Source organism: Sorghum bicolor, chromosome 1 (assembly GCF_000003195.3).
Source record: "Sorghum bicolor cultivar BTx623 chromosome 1, Sorghum_bicolor_NCBIv3, whole genome shotgun sequence".
NCBI classification, from domain to species: Eukaryota; Viridiplantae; Streptophyta; class Magnoliopsida; order Poales; family Poaceae; genus Sorghum; species Sorghum bicolor.
The window spans coordinates 79148605-79168275 of NC_012870.2; the positions used below are offsets into that span (position 1 = coordinate 79148605).

The 19671-nt window shown below is 48.7% G+C and overlaps 2 protein-coding genes and 1 long non-coding RNA gene across 3 annotated transcripts; 1 reads left to right on the forward strand and 2 right to left on the reverse strand.

Annotated features, from left to right (window-relative positions):
• LOC110431838 lies at positions 3448-5837 on the reverse strand. Its single transcript, XR_002449300.1, has 2 exons — positions 5710-5837; positions 3448-4025 (listed from the first exon to the last, which is right to left on the reverse strand). It is a non-coding gene; the product is annotated as an uncharacterized LOC110431838 (long non-coding RNA).
• Positions 5917-7627, reverse strand: LOC8077970 (transcription factor bHLH57; the record flags this gene model as incomplete). The annotated part of the gene is made up of 3 exons (XM_002468572.2): positions 7068-7627; positions 6194-6622; positions 5917-6096 (listed from the first exon to the last, which is right to left on the reverse strand). Coding segments are annotated over exons 1-3 (657 nt in total), but the record flags the coding sequence as incomplete, so codon positions are not given.
• LOC8077971 (oxygen-independent coproporphyrinogen-III oxidase-like protein sll1917) lies at positions 16628-19105 on the forward strand. The gene is made up of 2 exons (XM_021460015.1): positions 16628-17467; positions 18431-19105. The coding sequence occupies exons 1-2, from the start codon at positions 16656-16658 to the stop codon at positions 19053-19055; spliced, it is 1437 nt and encodes a 478-aa protein (XP_021315690.1). The 5' UTR covers positions 16628-16655; the 3' UTR covers positions 19056-19105.

Sequence of the window (19671 nt, forward strand, 5' to 3'; positions counted from 1 at the left end):
AGCAGAACCAGTTTTAGCTCTCTGAGGACGTTTTGTTTACAAATTTGGATACTTGGTTGCAGTCCTTTGAAGATCCAGTCATTCATTGCTGTCCAATTTGACCAGCATAAAAGTATGACTGCCACCATAAAAAATTTCGAAAGTAGGCTGTCCTTGAATGATGATAAAACTGTTGGAAAGGAAATGCCTTGATGGATATCAATGTTTAATGGATTCCAGCACTGCTTGGCAAAGTCACAATTGAGAAAAAGTTGATCCAAACCTTTTTGCACGAATTGCATGGAACACAACTATAGTTTTTAATGGTCATGTTCCTTCTCCTTAATATGTTCCTCGTACTTAGTCTATCCTTAAGTAGAAGCCAAAAGAATATTTTATGCTTGGGCTAGCACGGATATTTCTAGATCCATTTGAAAGCAGGGTGCGGTACAGGGTGTTCAACCAATTCTCTGTACATTCTGAACGAGGAAAACTGGCTTGATCCCGAGGTATAACTCCATTTATCTTTGTCATCTCAGAGATTAGTTGTGAGCAGGCTGGACTGAAGATGCTGAATTTGCGCCAACACCACTGGAGATACTAGTAGATGAAAAAGCTCAAGGGAGATATTAGGCCTTGTTTAGTTCCCAAAATTTTTCAAGATTCCCCGTCACATCGAATCTTGCGGCACATGCATAAAGCATTAAATATAGATGAAAACAAAAACTAATTACACAGTTTACCTGTAAATCGCGAGACGAATCTTTTGATCCTAGTTAGTCTATGATTGGATAATATTTGCCACAAACAAACAAAAGTGCTACATTAGCGAAATCCAAAATTTTCCTCAAACTAAACAAGGCCTTACTGTCTACTGCCTTTTGCACTTAGATTAACTTGTGGCAGAACACATAGGCATGCCAGCATGTTTGTGTGAAGCAAAATTACTTTCTTGTCTTCGGGTCTTCTTCCTTGTGTTGCTCTTGTGGGCGGCCTGTTGCCTAAAGCATTTGTACGCATGCCTGCAGCTGGTGCCTCCAGCGCCCCTGTCCCTGTGGCCAGAGCCACTAAGGCCGCCTTGTGCACCTCCTAGCGTTGCCATGGGCCGTGGCCAGGTGCACCTTTGCGGCTGGACGAGAGGGATGGTTTGGGCTGACGCGTACCCGTGAGCAATTTCGGCGGAGGAGGAGAGAGACGGGTTTGTAGCCCAGCCCATGTTACAGTTGTCTCGTCTGGGCGACGTCTAGGCTGAAGAGATGGCACAACCACACGGCTGTCATGGCATCCGTAGGACCAGGTCCAAGCACGCAGAGCCAGCAGCCCTCAGGGGCACCGGGCACGGTCCTCGGCGAAACTGTTGTCTCCCCGCAGGGACAGGGTCCGTACCACGACCGCTTATCGCTGGGCGGCGCCGGCGATGGCTGCCGTCGCTGCACAAATCACTCACATGATGTTTAACGATGCTGCCAGTACGGCTTTCGTCGTCTCGTGACAAACGCGTCGTCACCTCCCTGGGCGGCGCCGACGTCGGCGAGTGGCATGCTGCACCCGGCCTTTCGCTTTTCATCTGCCGCTGCCGGGCGCCAGGTCACGTATATCGCAGTGCCGAAGCAGGCGCAGCTGCCACTGCCAGACAGCGAGTTGTAAGCATATAGTACAACACTGCAATAAAATTGAAAAAAATAAATCATTTATAATACAATTATACTCCTGTTCTTGAAAGAATTATGAAATTCATAAAAAATAGTATAGACAGCTTTGGCTATGTCACGATTGTGAACGAGGAGAACACACACAAATTAAAAATCTCAAAAAGATATTCTGAGGGCCGCCGGCACAACAGTAAGACAGGGTCGGCAAGCTATATATGGGGATGTGCTTAAGATAAAATAAAGACTCATGCTTAAGATAAACTGAAGTAAAGAGTATATGTATGACCTGATCCGACGTGTCTCACATGGCTCGAAGTACGACGTGAAACACATGAGGACCGTGCTGTGTGCCGCACCGGCATGGTCCAATTCCAACCTCTACTCTAGAGCCCAGCACCGCAAGCACGGGCGCACTGCATGGGCATGGCCGTCTTGCTTCCTTGCAAGTACCAGTGAAAGCCCCTTTCTGTTTTCCTTGGCCCTTGTTTAGTTCTAAAATTTTTTGCAAAACAGGTACCGTAGCACTTTCGTTTGTATTTGACAAATATTGTCCAATCATGCACTAACTAGGCTCAAAAGATTCGTCTCGTCAATTTCGACCAAACTATACAATTAGTTTTTATTTTTGTCTATATTTAATACTTGATGCACACGTCTAACGATTCGATGTGATGAAGAATTAAAAAATTTTACAAAATTTTTTGAGAAGTAAACATGACCTTGCACGAGAAAGAAAAGATCCTCAAGTGGTGGAGTCTGAAGCACGGCGCCAGGTCATTAATGGCGGGCACATGAGGAAGCAGGAGCTGGCGCTGCTGCACACATGGACATGGGTGACTTCACGCACCTACGCCGAATCACACGGCAGGGCAGAGCTGATGAGGCAGCGATCGGCGATGGGCGATCGGGCCGGCCCCCGTGTCCGTGTGGTGTCATGCTCATGCGTGTGCGCGTACCCGCAGCCGCATTAATAACGAACGGTACGCCCTCCTCCGTTCTGTTTTGACTTTGGCTCGCCGACCCGACGCCACCGGCGGCCGTGGCGAGCGACATCCCCGGAGCGCGTCGGTGGGGGAAAGGGAAACAAACCGCACCAACACAGTGGTGACCCGCCGCCCGAGCACGGTGCGCACAGTGCCTGCGCCGCGCGCGGTAGATACAGGCTACTACGCCGCTACGGCTGCACCCGCACACGCATGCATGGGCCGGCGGCCGCGTCACGGCAGCTTTTGGCTCTGCGGACTGCGGTGCGGGGCAGCACGCCGAGAATGATTTTTGCGACGCGGAACGCGCGAAGCGGAGCGGAGCACGGCACGTCCGTCCACGGTCGGTTTCGTTTCGGCGCCGCGTGCAGCGCGGCGCAGGGCAAGGATGGATGGATCGGCGGATCGGGGCAAAAGGCTTTTCGCACCAGCTGGCTGGCAATGATGGCATGGGCGCATTGACCGGCCGCCGTGGCCGATCGAGCCGCGACCCGGCCGGCCCCTTGCTTGCTCGCTCGCAGAGTCGCAGTCGCATACTGTGGCAGCGTGGCGTGCGCCGCTCAGCCTGGCACACACAGGAAAGTGCATCTGTACATGGCGACAGCACCCGATGAGGCAAAAGCTGTCCGTCCCGGCGCGGGCGTCCTCCGTCCGTCCTCCCAGTCGCAGAGAGAAGCATGCAGACTGGTGCGGCGGCAACGACGACAGCAGAGGACATGCACGGAGACGCAGTCGTCATGCAGACGCACGCCACGCAGAGATGGGGCTGCAGAGATCAGAGGCCGACGCTGCAGCCAGAGCCAGCTCGGGTGCACGGCACCGCGCCAACTGCAAACACGGAACTACTACACACGATACTGTGCGTGGTATATATATATAAAACCGTACACACACACGCACGCACGGATGCATGGCTCTCCAAAGAAAAGGGGTAAAGAAAAACCTACAGGTCTACAGCTAGCCCTGCCACCCCAACACTGTTGTACCACTCTCATCAGCCTTCTTCTCATCCTGCCAGCCAAGTAACAACAACAGTCAATTTTACCGTAGAGGTCACCTGTTCGTCTCTGCGCTGCACGCATGGACCACTGCATGCAGCGCAGCCGTTGCCATGGCCGCACCTGCCAAGCTTGCTTGGTCCCCTAGCGCTGCTGCCCCTGCTCTACCTCTACGTACGCATGTCCTCCTCCTCAGCTGGTGGCGTGGCCGCCCGTCGTCCTCTCCTCTGCGCCCGCGTTCGTCGTGTACATGACACATGCCTGCCCGCCCGGCCTCCGTGGTTTTGACTTACCGTCCCCGTCCTCCTCGGCTGCCGTCGTCGTCAGCAGCATGCGCCGGCGGCGTAGGCGAAGATCTGGTGCACCACCGTCGCCACCTCATCCGCCGTCGCCACCTCGCACCCTTCCTCCATCTGCACGTACACAGACATGTGCACCAAGGTTAGGGACGAGCGCGCGCGCGCCACAGAGGCATGCACGGCACAGACGCCATGCAGAGCTAGCGAGAGCTGTGGTTGTGTTTCGCGTCGCAGATTCCAAGGACAAGAGGAAAACAGACAGCCAGGGAAAGCTGAGGTTTGTAAGGGCTAATCTGTCTGTAACTTGCGCCCGGTGGACGGTGGTCTCATCTCATGCCTGCCGGCCTGTACCAAATGCAAGGCAAGGCCACCAGGGGCTCATCGTATTCGAACACTCCATCTACATACTCCAAGACCTGCCTAACAGAAACGAACAAAGGCGTCGACACCCATGCACTGCACGGCGGTTTCGTTTTGAGAGATCCCACGCAAACGCAACGCTTCACGAGGAAAAACAACCTGTTCGCTTTCTGCAACCATCATGGCTGCTGCATCGAGTGCATGTGCATACCAGCATATAGCGAAATCTCGCAAAAGATTTCTAGTATCATACTAGAAATACTACCATGGCAGTATATATTATGATGATGATGATGCTAGATTGGTCCCAATCCCAAATTTAAGGCTGAATTTCTTTGTTACTGACATCATGTTCTAAGAGCGTCTCAAAGTGTTTGGGATGAAAACAAGCACTAAAGTTGTTAGTTCGGACGCTTCTAAAAACTACTGGAAACAAAGAAAATAGACTGCAGCAATTTCATCAACACATTGTTTTCTTAAGGCCTGGTTTAGTTGCAAAAAAAAAATTTAAAATTTTTCGTCACATCGAATCTTTGACGTATGCATGGAGCATTAAATATAGACGAAAACAACTACTAATTGTACAATTTTTCTATAATTTACGAGACAAATCTTTAAGAATAGTTAGTCCATAATTGACTAATAATTATCAATTACAAACGAAAATGTTATAGTAGCCAAAGTAAAAAAAATCACGGAATAAACAAGGCCGAAAACGAAATGCAAAGAATTTACTCCTACCGAATTCAATAAAAAAACACTAGGATAATGCTGCCAATGTAGCATTACTAGTATGATACTAGACATCATATATATACTTGTAATACTCCCTTAACAGTATTATTAGATAATGCTAGTTCTGTCCCATATTTAAGTCTGATTTTTTTTGTTAATATCATGTGCTAAGAGCATCTCTAAGTGGTTCAGTAAAAAAGAGCACTAGATGTTGTTAATTTAGGATGCTTCGTGCTTCTAAAAATCGAAAAACTATAGGAAACGATGGAAAAACATGTACTCCTAGTCCCCTATTGTTTTTTTAAATGGAATGCAAAAGAGTTACTCGTACAAAATTTATAATTAAAAAACTCCCCCCGAATTTAAGTCATGTTTTTTCTTTGTCAAATATAGAGTGTTCTATTGCAGTTTCCATATGTGGATTTTAAATATAGAGTGTTCTAGTGCAGTTTTTGAAGTCACGTTTTACTTTTTCAAATATAGACACTTGCACTTTGCACAGGTGGATTTCAAATCAAGTGCAATTTTTTAACACAAAACGGGAAAGAGAAAAAGGGTACTCTTTTGCATTTTGCACCAGTCAAACGCATGATTGGGGGAACGTAGGGACGGACGAGTAAGGGAACGTAACGCAAGCAATGGAAGTGCGTGGACATGGATGACCATGACAGGAAGTAAAATCGTCGTGACACTTGTCGCTGACCTTGAGGTTGAAGCAGTACACGACGGCGTCATGTCCGACGGAGGTGACGGCGAGGTGCAAGACCGCGAGGCGGAGGTCCTCGAGCGCGGCGACGGCGCGCACGAGCCGTCCGGGCCACCGCCTCCCCGCGACGCGCACGCGCACGTGCCCGCCCACCGCGGCCGTGGCCTCCACGTCCACGCCGGCGCCGAGGCCGCCGCGCGACGAGTCCGAGTAGCTCGCGTACTGCGGGGACACGAACACGCCGTCCGACGCGGCCGTGGCCACCGCGGCGCCGGCGCCGGTACCGTCGCGACGCGCGGCCGCGGCCGCCTGCAATGCCACCAGCTGCTGCTCCAGTTGCTTCACGTAGTCGATCGCGCCACCCACCACTGTCGCCTGGTCGCCCTGCATGCAAATGTTGCATCGTCAGAGACGATGGATCGGAACGCAGCATTGTCTCGTCTGCATGGGCGCTGCATGGCTTTGGGCTTTTGGGGCTTACGCGGGGGATGTAGCTGGAGGGGATGAGGGAGCGGAGCGAGGCGAGGTGGTCGTTCATGAGGCGCCGCCGGTTGCGCTCCACGGCGATGTGCGTCATCCGCTGGCTCTCGGCCTCCTCGGGCTTCCTGCGCTTCTCCGGCGGCGGCGCGGCCCGCGCGCGGGGTCTCGGCCGCTTCCTCCGCCTCTCGGTCCTGCTGGCCACGGGCGCAGACGCCGCAGCAGGAGCCACCGCCGCCTGCGTGACGCAGCTCTCGAGCAGGTCGAGGTCGGAGACGGCGCGCGCGAAGGCCTGCCGCTTGCGCCCGTCATGCTGCTGCTGCTCCTCCGCCTCCATGACGACGCCCGCGCCCTGGAGCAACGCCAGGAAGGGCATCTGCGCCGCCGCCACCGCGGCGCTGGTGCTGGCCGCCTGCTGCTGCTTGTCCGCCCACTGTTCCATTACCGCCACCGTGGTAGCCACGCCAACGCCGGAAGGGGAGCAAGAAAGGCACATCATCAGCAAAGCCGATCGAGAAACGGGAGCAGCAAGTACGTACAACAGGAAGAGGCCATTAAAGAGACTCATAGTAGTCGAGTCGATCACTCGATCTCCTAGGAAGCGCAGCGAGTACAGTGGCGCGCATTGAATTGTGCGTGCGTGCGTGGGTGGGTGCCGGCAGAACTGCTGCCACTAGGGAAGCAGCAAAAGGAGGAACAAGGGCCGAAGGGAAGGCAGGATGCAGGAGCAGGAGAATTTACTCCATTGCATTTACGACGAGCTTCCTCCAGAGAGAAGCTGGCGCTGGAAATGGAAGCTGCTTGCTCCTTCTCCATAACTCCATTGCCTGCCTGCCCCCCTCAGCTCCCTGGGTGTGTGTACGTGTAGGTGAACTTACCAGCGAAGAGGCGATGGGCCCTTGCAGCTGCAGCTGCATCCTCTCCATGAGAAGAGGCTCGCAAGGCGTCTCTATACAGTAGCGAGTGGTAGCAGTAACTGCAGCACGCAACGAGGGAGTAATGAGCCCTCCCTGAGGCGGCAGCAGCGCACAACAGCAACCCCCCTCCCTCCTCCGTCCACGCAGCAGCACCAGCACTTACTACAGCCAGCTACGCCTCCTCGCTAGCTCTCCCTGTGGCGGCGGCAGCAGCAGCTGGAGCTACGACTACGAGCAGCGACAGCGAGGGCTCCAATAAATGGAACAGGAAGGGCAGGAATAGCAGCTGCATCAGCAGCAGCAGCAGCACTGTAGAATGCACTATGTAATGGAACAGGAAGGAGGAGGAGGATAGGCCATAAGAGAGTGTGAAAGTGGAGTGGAGGGGAGGGAGGAGTTGTCTCTTCTCGAACAGGTGGGGGGTGGTGGGTAGGGCAGTGCAGGTAGCTGGGCAAGGAGGGAAGGATTTGGATTTGGGAGCGGACGACGGTGGATGCGCGCAAGACGTGAATTATTGCGGGTGTCCTGCATGGGTGGCGCGAGCGCGAGCGGGAGCGGCCGGCTAGCATAGCGGATTTGTCGGCACCGAGGGCAGCGGCAGCGGCGGGGCGGCCGTCCCCGTGGGGTCTCCATCGGCCAGTCGGCCTCCGCTCGCTCTGCGTCGCCGACCGACCTGCCGTTGCCCATGCTGCGTTCCGCTTGCGCCCCTCCGCCGTGGTCGATGTTGGGCTGGTCTTTCTCCCCGTCTGCTAGCCTAGGCCAGCCTGCCGCAGGGAGGTCTGCTCCGTTTGGGGCTTGCGGCTCTCCTCGGTCACCGTGCGGGCAGGGGTTGCCGGGTTGGCCATGCGATCGATCACGGTCATGCAGCCCGGTTCATGGTTTGCACATGTCCGCACTGCGCTTTAGGCCTTGTTTAGTTTCGAAAAGTGAAAAGTTTTCGGTACTGTAGCACTTTCGTTTATTTGTGATAAATATTATCCAATTATAGACTAACTAGTATCAAAAAATTCGTCTCGTGATTTACAGCTAAACTGTGTAATTAGTTTTTGTTTTCATCTATATTTAATGTTTTATGTATGTGCCACAAGATTCGATGTGACGGGGAATCTTGAAAACTTTTTGGATTTCAGGGTTATTAGGTCGTCCCTCCCTTCAAAAAAAGACATAGGACTTGTTTAGTTCAACCAAAAAACTAAAATTTTTTCAAGATTTCCTATCACATCGAATCTTACGCCACATGCATTGAGTATTAAATATAGACGAAAATAAAAACTAATTACACAGTTTAAATGTAAATCACGAGATGAATCTTTTAAGCCTAGTTACTCTATGATTAGATAATGTTTGTCAAATAAAAACGAAACTGCTAAACAAGGCCATAGCATTCTTATTTTCGTTTAACCAAAATAATATAAAAATACTAACATTTATAATACAAAATAAGTTAACTTAGTCAAATATATAAATATTAATATATTTACTATAAATTTGATTAAAATTAAGCTAGTTTTACTGGTACGACTCCTATAGTTTTTCTTGTATGGACGGAAGTAGTACATAACTAAAAAAGAGTATAAATACCACCTGAATCGAAGCTCTATACAGAGTATGTTTGATACTAGTTAGCTAAAAATTAGTTAAAAATTACTTATTTGCATCCAAACATGAGAGCTAATCGATGAGCTATTTTTTAACTAAATCTTTAAGGCCTTGTTTGGATGTTGTCGTATTCACTTCAATCCATGTGTGTTGATGTGGATTGGAGTGTAATTTAGTTCAAGTTCCACTCCAATCCACCACAACACATGTGGATTGATGTGAATCCGACTACATCCAAACAAGGCCTAACTAGTTCTTAGCTAACTAGGGCCGTGTTTAGTTCCCGAAGGAAAAAATTTCGCGACACTGTAGCACTTTCGTTTGCTCGTGGTAATTATTGTCCAACCATGGACTAACTAGGCTCAAAAGATTCGTCTCGTAAATTCCGACCAAATTGTGTAAATAGTTTTTTATTTTCATCTATATTTAATACTCAATGTATGTGTCTAAAGATTCGATGTAACGGGGAATCTTGAAAAATTTTAGGTTTTGAGGTGGAAGTAAACAAGGCATAGGTATAACCAACTCCAACTAATTTAGGTTAACTTTTAGCTACTAAGTACTAGCTGATCCGAACATACCCATACACGAGTACATAGATGGTTTGTATTATAATATGAATATTCAATATCTGCACCATATTCATATTTGACCTCAAAGTCCAATATGGACATAATGTTAATATCCATTTATATTTTATCCGATATAACAGATACTATCTATGCTTATATAAATCAAATAGCTTGTTGCTTGGCTGATAATAAGTCATAAGTAAAATATTATTTGCTAATTTAGTCGGCAGATAATCTTAAATGAACAAGCCTATGCGAGATAAAAAAATAACTACATATACGTTTGTATGGGTCCGTATCGAATCCGTTTACAGTCACGAGTGTGATCGAGTAAACTGGTTCAGAAACTCCAGTTTTCAGGGGCAGAGACCGACGACAGACCGTTCTGTTTGCATTCCAGCTGCAGCAGCTGGACTTTCGTCGCTTATAAACAGTGCAAACGTACAGCATAGTATGTTTGTGTCTTCGTCCACATAATGCCCGGTCGCACTCCTGTAGAAGTTGTGTATTTTGGCATGCCGCCGAAGTTGCGTCTGCACTGGACGGTCCATATATATTTTGCTTGGGCGCAGACGCAGACCGCAGACGGGGCCATATGAAAACAGCGTCGTCGTATAGGCGCATGCGGCACATCGTCGGGCGTCGGACCAGCATGCCAGGCCCGGTCTATACGTCTCGGTGGGATCGATCGATCAATCCCGCTGTCTACGCTCTGCCGGCTCCTCCCACGCGAACGTTCCTCGCTCCACGCCGCAAACTCGTAGTACATTCGGAGAAGAATGCATAATATGTCCCATCATTTGATTTTAACAACACAACTCCACTAGCGTGTTTGTCTGAGTATTTGATGTTAGAGTTGATTTCCGAGTCATGGCTGAAAGTATTATTTGTTAATTTGTTTTGAAAAAAAATAATATTGAATAACTGAAGAGGGTGGTCTCTCACTAATCTAGGTTCATGATTGGTGGGCCTGATAGATAACTACCAGCTAGGCCTGGTCTCATGCCACACTGAGTTATAAGATGGGTCACCTCTGTGATATAAGAAAACTGGTCGTAATATAAGACCTACCTATCAATGCCTTGTTTAGTTCCCAAAATATTTTGTAAAATTTTTCATATTCCTAATCACATCGAATCTTGCGGCACATGCATGTAACACTAAATATAGATAAAAGAAAAAAACTAATTACACAATTTACCTGTAATTTGCGAGACGAATCTTTTGAGCCTAGTTAGTCTACAATTGGACAATATTTATTAAATACAAACGAAAGTGTTATTATTTCTATTTTTCCAAAAAAAAAAGAAGTAAACAAGGCCCAAGTTGAGCTCAGAAGTGGTGCTAAAGACTGGAGCTAGCCGCCGGTCACAATGGTGTCGGTGTCCGCCTCACCCACGACGACCATTGCAAGAGGAGTTTGATGTCATGCCTACATCTTGAGCAGGCACAAGGACTTCAGCAGCTTTCAGGGCATCTTCAGTTAAAAGATCAGAACCAATTAAGACAATTATACACAAAACCAGATTAGGTGTTCCTGTGTTACGCTAATTTAATTAAGCTTTAAGTTTAACATAAGAATTATGCAAATGTCATTCTTTTCCTTAGAAAATAGAATCATCAATGCTGTTTGGCTTACCACATTTCTCCTTGTGCTGCTGCCAAGCCCGCTAGCTAGTGTCCACTCGACAAGGATAGATCAGAAAATAAGATGTACAATACAAGTGTACTAATAGAGCTCTACACCTTGATTCGTGGTCATGACACAGAGGAATGCACCTGAGAAAGGTCAAATATAGCTAGACATCAGTACTTCTTCTGCCACTACCAACCGCAATGGACGTCATCCTCCAAGTTGCGAATGACAGAGAAAAATCTAGGTAATATCGTGTTGTACAACTGTGCTAATAGAGCTCTGGGCCTCCATTCATTGTTGTGATTTAGGAAAAAAACATCTGAGAATGCTTAAATGCAAAACAATTTAAGACATGGTGACAAAATATGTTAGAGTGTGCAACATATATTGGTCCAACTCGTTATACTCATGACCTAGCATCACACTAGGTTTAGGCCGACAAGAAGCCACAACAAATGATGCATAAGGTCTAACTCAACTAACTAAAGAGATTAGCCAGATGACTTTGCCTTATATATTATGTTATTCCACTATTAATTTTCAATGCATAACTAAACCTAACAAAAATCAATCTATGATAGGTGCTGGATCTTGGCCATATCCTCTCTCTCTCTCTGTATCCTTCGAGCTCCCTTCCTTATCTCCATAAAGGAGAGTTCACAACCGTGCCACCACCACCTGTGGCGATGTTGCACATGGTTTAGGTTTAACTCCTCTAGCGCAGCCTATATATAATATAGGGCATATTTGGATTCCACCGTTTTCAATCTGACTTTTACAATTTATAGGAGAGGATCCAAACATCCTAGCTTTTCCCTTAGTTTCCATAATGGCAGAGAACCCAACTTTGAATAGCTTCTAGATAGGAAAAAGATGACCGTTCTAACCTTCTCTGCTTTATTACTAGCTGCACCAGCACATCTAAAAATGAGGATACTCGGACACTTTAATTAAAAAAAAAACAGCACAAGGTTACCCTCAGTGAAAGTTTCAACATATCCATATTTTGAAAACGGTACAAAAGAGTTTTACGGAGATAAAACTGTCTCTACTTCCATAAAACTCTTATTATTTCTCTTTTCATAAATATAGTGTCATATTAGTATAGTTAATGTGCATGAAACTCTAAAAACTCTATTAAAACTAGCCTAATAATAATGTAGGGTATATTCCTCTTAATCTCGTTTCCTTTTGTTAGCTCTCGCCCGGTCGACCTCATGGTGCACAGTTGGGGGCTGCAATGGACAATCGCCTGCGACGGCACGGCACGGAACACGCGGCATGCAAACCGTCTGAAGCTAGCCCTGAACTGACGGCGAGGACGACAAGCATACATAGGATCTGCGTGCGCGCCGGTCGTACGGTTTGCCTCAGGGCGAGATGAAACGGAAAGGTCGCGGAGACTTTTAGCGGACGCGACAGCGGGCGGCGGCGTCGTCATGCGCGCGCGCGCGGGGCGCCCGGTCGCGGTGATGATGCCGCCGGCCTGGAATGGGAAACGAAACGAAGGAACGGCTTTCCATCAAAAAACGAAGGAACGGCCGGGGTGCATGCAGCATGTGGCGCCGGCGCCGCGCGCGGTCCGCTTGGTGGTTTCCGCGCCAGCTCGACCTCGACCTCGACCTGGACATGGTTGATTGGTTGACGATCATCCATTCGAGAAAGGCACGTCCAGATGTGTACAAACACTGCGCGCGCGCGCGAGATGTGTTCACTAGCTGGAATCTATCTGACACGGGTTTGTGAAGGCGCAGTGTGACGGTGCCTGCCTTGCATTGGAACGGTCCAGGCTATATCATATCATGCATGCGCTAGGGCCGTCGTTGCAGCGATCTCGTAGACTCGTCCAGCTACGACGGTGACATCCGGTAGTAAGTCTGGAATTCACTCGGAATCCAAGCATGCATGGCATGCATACGATTACGGGGCATGCATGCATGCATACCCGCGCGCGTCGGCAGCGCGGTACAGTGTGGGGCGCGGCGGCGCGCGGGAATCGGATGCGATCGCAATCCCACCCTCCAATGCTCCAAGCTCCATCGCCGTCGTCGGGTAGTCCGGCCGGGCACAGGACAAGGTGATGGGGGAGCCGCGCGCGGCACGGTGTGCTCGGCCTCATCGGCGGCAGGGTCGCATTATTGGTGGCGGTTCGCGTTTTTGCATGCGAGACGAGCCAAATCTTGGGACGTTTGCTTCTCTGGATCTGCACCGACTCCGAGGCAAGCCGACCAAGGCAGCCCTTTCCCTCCGGCCAGCCTCTTCCCGTCGTCTCCATCTGTGAGCATCATCTCCCCCGGCTCCGTCACAGCTTTTAATTAGCTGCCTGCCGTTGCAGCAGTAACTTGTTTTCACCGCGCGCTGCGCTAGCCGCTGGGCTGGCTGCCTGGGCCTGGGCAGCGGCGGTACATGCTGTGGCCTCGGTAGACGGTCCGTCAGCTCGTCTACTGTCCGTCTCCGTCCGTGCGTCTCTGGTCTCTCTTCTTCGACAGCTTTTTTGGCCACTGGGGGAGTCTCGACCCTGGGAGCTCCGTACTGCCTGAGCCATATCGTGTGCGTTTCTCCGATCCACTTGGGCTATGATCCAAAAACTTTTCAACTGGTTCCATCAAATATTTAGCACATGTATAGAGCATTAAATATATATATATAAAGATAACAAACTACATAATTTGTATAAAAATTACGAAATAAATCTTTAAAACCCAATTAGTGTATATGATTAGTCATAATTAATACAATAATACACATGTGTTAATGATGGATTAATAAGCTTAATAGAAACGTCTTACGGTTTTCAGGCGAGTTATGTAATTAGTTTTTTAATTTGTATCCGAACAACCCTTCTGACATCCCATAAAATATTCGATGTCACATAAACTTTTCACCCAATAACTAAACAAGTCCAAGAGCTTTCTCAACACTCCTCCATCCTTGCGTCCCATCATTCTAGTTGGTGAAGGAGCAGCAATGCAATGGTCGCTGGTCATGGTCGTGGTCGGTACCCAAAAGAAAAAGAGGTTGATGAAGGGGCAGCTCAAAGACAGAGCTCGGAAATGGCTACCCCCATTGCCTGAAGCAACTAAACCCTATTTTGGCTACCAGGAGTACAAGTTAGAACTGTTTGGATCCCTAGCTAGCTTCAAGAACTGTATGGATCCAAACAGTAGCCAAACTAGAATTATAGAAGTTGGCTAGCTACAAGTTAGAACTGTTTGAATCCGTAGCTAGCTTCTAGAACTTCCCTAATTTGCTGGAATACAAATTAAACAGCACCCGGAAAAAAAACAGGCCTAACAAGATGATTTCAGTGGTTAATTTGTGGCATCGTAGGAGCTGAGGAACACGTGAGCGTAAGTACAGGTCCAGGCAGAAGTGTGTAGGACTACTGCAGGAGGAGAGGAGACTTGTGCATGCGTAGCAGTACCGGTACGTGCACATATACGCGACGCGCACAGAGGCTCAGCATGGCATCATTTCCAATGAAGCAGCAGAGGTCCAGAGAACCCAGGAGCAACATGCATGCAGGTCAGAGCCTGAAGAGGTGTCGCGCGCGCGCGGGCCGGGGGAAGCGAAGCGTTCCAGTGGGAAGGAAGGTGTCAGCCGTGGCGTGGCACGCGTGCTCGCGGCATCTGTTGTACCCGCAGAGAGACGTACGGGATCGGGCAGGGCAGGCACGCAGAGCACAGAGACGACGGTAGTAGTACTACGGGAATACTGTACACGCACGTCCAGTTGTGTAAGGCCTTGTTTAGTTCCTAGAAAATTTTGCAAAATTTTTCACATTTTTCGTCACATCGAATCTTTAGACGCATGCATAAAGTATTAAATATAGATAAAAATAAAAACTAATTGCACAGTTTGGTCGAAATTGACGAGGCGAATCTTTTGAGCCTAGTTAGTCTATAATTGGATAATATTTATCAAATACAAACGAAAGTGCTACAGTGTCGATTTTCCAAAATTTTTCGGAACTAAACAAGGCCTAACATAAAAATAAAGAAGCTACTGTACTGTGTAAAATACCGTGGCATGCGGTTTTCGTCAGCTGTCACGTTGTCCTCGGCGAGAGGAGCGACGGACCCCAGCAGATGGAGCCACGGGAGGCTGGCGGAATGATGGATGCTGTGCGCGTCTGCGTCGCCATGGGGATGCGACCGCGGGGGCGCGGGGTTTGTTGGACGCGTCTGCATGCGCCGGCCGGCCGGCCGGGAAATAATTGGAGAGATTTGTTTCGGTTGCTGCCGGGATCTGGTGACGGGCAGCCATGCACGCCGCTCCAAAGTACCGAGCGGTACCCGCCCCCGTCCCCGTCCCCGTTTTTATGGGCTGACACAGCTCCCTCTGCCTGGTGTGGTGCTGGTCCAGTGAAAAAAACTCATCCTGCCACTGCCAGTCACACACACACACACACACACACACATCACAAACATGAAGGACCAGCTACTGTAGTACTCGCCAGTTCCTGTACACTAGTCCACCACCACCCGGTACGAGTCAGTCACAGGCCCCGGCCGCGTGTTCGCTGCGGAACTATGCAACAAACGCAAGAGCTAAACCGCAATTAAACACGAGACGAGACGAAACATTTCGCCCAGCGGCGCAGGGCAACAGAGATGCTTTGTGCCCCTTGTGGTCTACCACATTGCTCTTCCCGTGCCTCTCCTTATTCGCCTTCGATTCCATACTAGTCACGTCAAGACACGCCCGCGCTTTGTATCCAAAAAGAAAAAGATGACCCCCCCTGTGCAGTAAATGTAAAACGGCAGTTTTACATACAAAATCATCACAGCAGATGTTGTTTCAGAGCTTTTTTAAAACTTGATACGCACTACTGTACTCGAAAGCAGAGTATATATGCAGTTGAGAGAAGGGCGTTCGGACCAGTTTGTAGGGTCATTTCGAGATACGGTGGGACGACCATAGAGCTATTTATATATAATATGTACTTTACAAAAGAGATAGAGGAAACTCCAACTTTACAGAGTTTCATGACACCGGCCAAAGCATTGAACACCACCTCCTAGTAGCTAGACAAAAAACAACATGATGGACTAACGCTGCACCAAAGCACAAGAAAGCCTCAACAAATTAGCTATGCACCTATGGATGCATTGCTGATCCGACGGCGGAAGGGAAAGCGATGGGTTTAGTGGCAACAATTAGTATATCGCTGCGGATCTGCTTTGATGTCCTAGAACTTCACATTTGCCTGAAATGATAAGTAAATAACAAGCCAAGAAGTGTTAGCTCTAACCAATTACTAGCTAAATACATGCAACATGTAATCCCAAAGCAATTGTTTTCGCATCATTTGAATAATAGAACTTCACGTCTATGTTGAAAGATGAAGGCAAATTGTTTTCAGGTAGCAGGGGAATCGCAGGGTTCATGCACACTATGGATCAAGTTCAGGCATGTAACGGATGTGTGTTGTTTGCTGCTGGAAAGCTTTGCACCATTCATGGTAATATAAAACAAAACCCCCCTTTCCTGTTTCTTTAATTAGTGAGAAAACAAAGGCAGCATCCATAGTGAAAGTTATAGGAAGCCCAACTTGAATAGAAACGCTCGCTGTCAAATAGGCGAAGTCTTTTTTTTTTTTTTGAAATAGCCTAGGCCCAGCTGCAGCCCACCTGAGCCCAGCTTGAGGCATCCTCGTCTCGAAGCAAACCCACACGGCTTACCGCAGCCAAATCACCGATTCGGTCCTATCCGGCAGGTGCGTACGCCACAGCTTCCATAATGCTCCGGCTGGCCTTCCCGCTCGTCTCCCACCTCCCGCGCACGAAACCAGCCGCAGTCCGCCCACGCCCTCCACTTGCTCGACGATATGCCTCCTCCGCCTCCACCTCCGCCTCCTCCTTCTCCCCGCCTCCCTCTCCCTTGCTACCGCCGCCGCTACCCCCGGCCTCCGCCTACGTCCACCTCCCCTTCTGCCGCAAGCGCTGCCATTACTGCGACTTCCCCATCGTTGCCCTCGGCTCATCCTCAGCACCCTCCCCTGGCGGTGGCGAGGCCGCGGAAGACCCCAGGATCGTCGACTACGTGCAACTCCTGCTCCGCGAGGTCTCCGCCACGCGCCCGGTCTCCGACGACGGCGTGCCGCTCGAGACCGTCTTCTTCGGGGGCGGCACGCCGTCGCTCGTCCCGCCGCGCCTGGTCGCCACGATCCTCGACGCGCTGCGCGCCAGGTTCGGCCTGTCGGCGTGCCCCGAGGTCTCCATCGAGATGGACCCCGGCACGTTCGACGCCGCCAGGCTCAGGGAGCTCGTGGGCGTGGGCGTCAACCGCGTCTCGCTCGGTGTGCAGGCGTTCCAGGAGGACCTGCTGCGGGCGTGTGGACGCGCGCACGGCGTGAAGGAGGTGCACGAGGCCGTCGGGATCGTCACGGCGTGCGAGGGGCTGCAGAATTGGAGCATGGACCTCATCTCCTCGCTGCCGAATCAGACCCAGGAGATGTGGGAGGAAAGCTTGAGGTGCACCGTGGATGCAAGGCCCACTCACGTTTCCGTGTATGATCTGCAAATTGAGCAGGGCACCAAGTTTGGGCAAATGTAAGTGATTTTTCTTCTTCCCGTTTTGTGAATTCTACAACTTTTTACAGAACAAATGGTACACAGACAGTCTCATCTGGTTCATGCGTATTTGTGGTTTTGTGCCCTGCCATAAGCAACATCATCACAGCAATCAATCTCAGCTAAACGAGCAGCACCACTCCAAGCCTCACACCGGCCACTCTGCATATGAGAACTGGCAGCTGAAGAGACCTGATGGCTCTGATCTCCATGCTCCATCGAGACTTCCGAATCTGATATAGTTGACACATCATTGCATTGTTCCACCCAACTTTGGGCGCTTATTTTGCCATATTCTCCAATGTCCCATTGATCCTCGCCATCTTCACCAGCTTCTTGGACCTGACTCATCCCTGACCATCAGATCACCCCTGAAAACTTGGCAACATAATAAGCATCCTCACGATATCTCCAATGACTTGACTCATCCCTGACCATGATCACCCCTGAAAACAAATAGATTATATGTTTTCCACAAGCACCATAAAATACAGCACAAGCGCAGTTCAAAATGCCATTCTTTTTGTTACTGATGATCCACCTGCGGGCGACTGACTCAAAGTCAGTAATGCTCTTTTCTTTGTTAATTCTAGTTTGTGGACTAAAAGTTAACCTTTTAATTCAGTTTGGGCCTAACCATGTACTTAGGGTATCTGCCAGCAGCCCACCATACACCTATAAATTTACAGTTTGTGCAGAGTAATTTACTTTCACCTTGTGCTTAGGGCATGTTTAGTTCTGTTGCCCATTGTGGATGGTGCATAAGAAAATCCTTCCTAAGTGCATGTTTCATGATAGGTTCAGTGATTCCATAATGTAGTTTTAGATGCAAACCAGCAATAATCGTTGTGTATGTACAATATGGCCGACCATTGTGCTTCAGTTGAAGAGACGAATTGACACTGATCCTTATATTATATTCATATATGTAACTTTTTGCAGGTATTCTCCTGGTGTCTTTCCTCTTCCGAGTGACACTGAGTCTGCAAACTTCTACAAGATTGCTTCGAAGCGGCTTTCTGAAGCAGGATATAATCACTATGAGATCAGTAGCTACTGCAAGCCTGGATACGAGTGCAAGCACAACCTAACATACTGGCAGAACCGGCCCTTCTATGCCTTTGGTCTTGGATCTGCAAGCTACATTAACGGTATCAGGTACTCCAGGCCCAGAAGAACAAAGGAGTATGCAGAATGGGTTCAGAAGTTAGAGGATGGAACGTGGTGCCATGAGTCTAGAAGCTCTGATATGAAGGACATGGCACTGGATGTGGTTATGCTATCACTGAGAACAGCTTGGGGGCTTGATTTGCAAAGTTTCAGTAAATCCTTTGGGAAAAGCCTGGCGCTATCACTGTGTAACACATTTAAGCCTTTCGTGGAGAGTGGGCTTGTAATTGCCATGGATATGGATCGACGAGCCTTGCCACATATTGATTTTGAGTTGGACCTGCAAAATGAAGATGATTTTGGAAGCAGAGTTGCATTCATCCGTCTCAGCGACCCAGATGGATTTTTATTGTCCAACGAGTTGATTTCACTTGCTTTTGGGATAATCTCACCTTGACATTAATATAGATTCTTTTCCGTTTGGTTGATTTTATGAGGCCAAACTGAGGTCTGCTTATCTTTCTAATAATCTTATATGTTGGTTGCCACGATGCAGCGCATAGGAATAGCGATCCGGACTAAAATAACTTCACCAGTTGCACAAACCAAGTGCTTACCATATCTTCATGAGCCATTAGCTTGTCATAACAATTGCATGGACTTATAAAAAAAATTACAATGATGTAATGAACAGCTTATCAAGAAAATATGGAATGACTTCGCTCAAGGCATTCCTGAAAAAGAAACAAAAAAGATCAAGAAATAGCCGTTAAGCTCTATACTTATGGTGGCAAAGACGGACTAAAATTGAAAACTTGTTTTTCAAGTTGGCCTTCTAGGGCCTTGTTTAGATCTGATTTTTTTTAGATTTTGACACTGTAGCATTTTTGTTTTTATTTGACAAACATTATCTAATCATGGAGTAACTAAGCTTAAAAGATTCGTCTCACGATTTATAGATAAACTGTATAATTAGTTTTTATTTTCATCTATATTTAATACTCCATGCATGTGCCGCAAGATTCGATGCGATGGAAAATCTTGAAAAGTTTTTGATTTTTAGGGTACAGTAA

Bases quoted from the DNA above. Each gene is read 5' to 3' on its own strand.
- LOC8077971 (XM_021460015.1), top strand. From the start codon at position 16,656: ATGCTCCGGCTGGCCTTCCCGCTCGTCTCCCACCTCCCGCGCACGAAA. The intron at 17,468-18,430 runs GTAAGTGATTTT...AACTTTTTGCAG, and splicing joins GGCACCAAGTTTGGGCAAAT to GTATTCTCCTGGTGTCTTTC.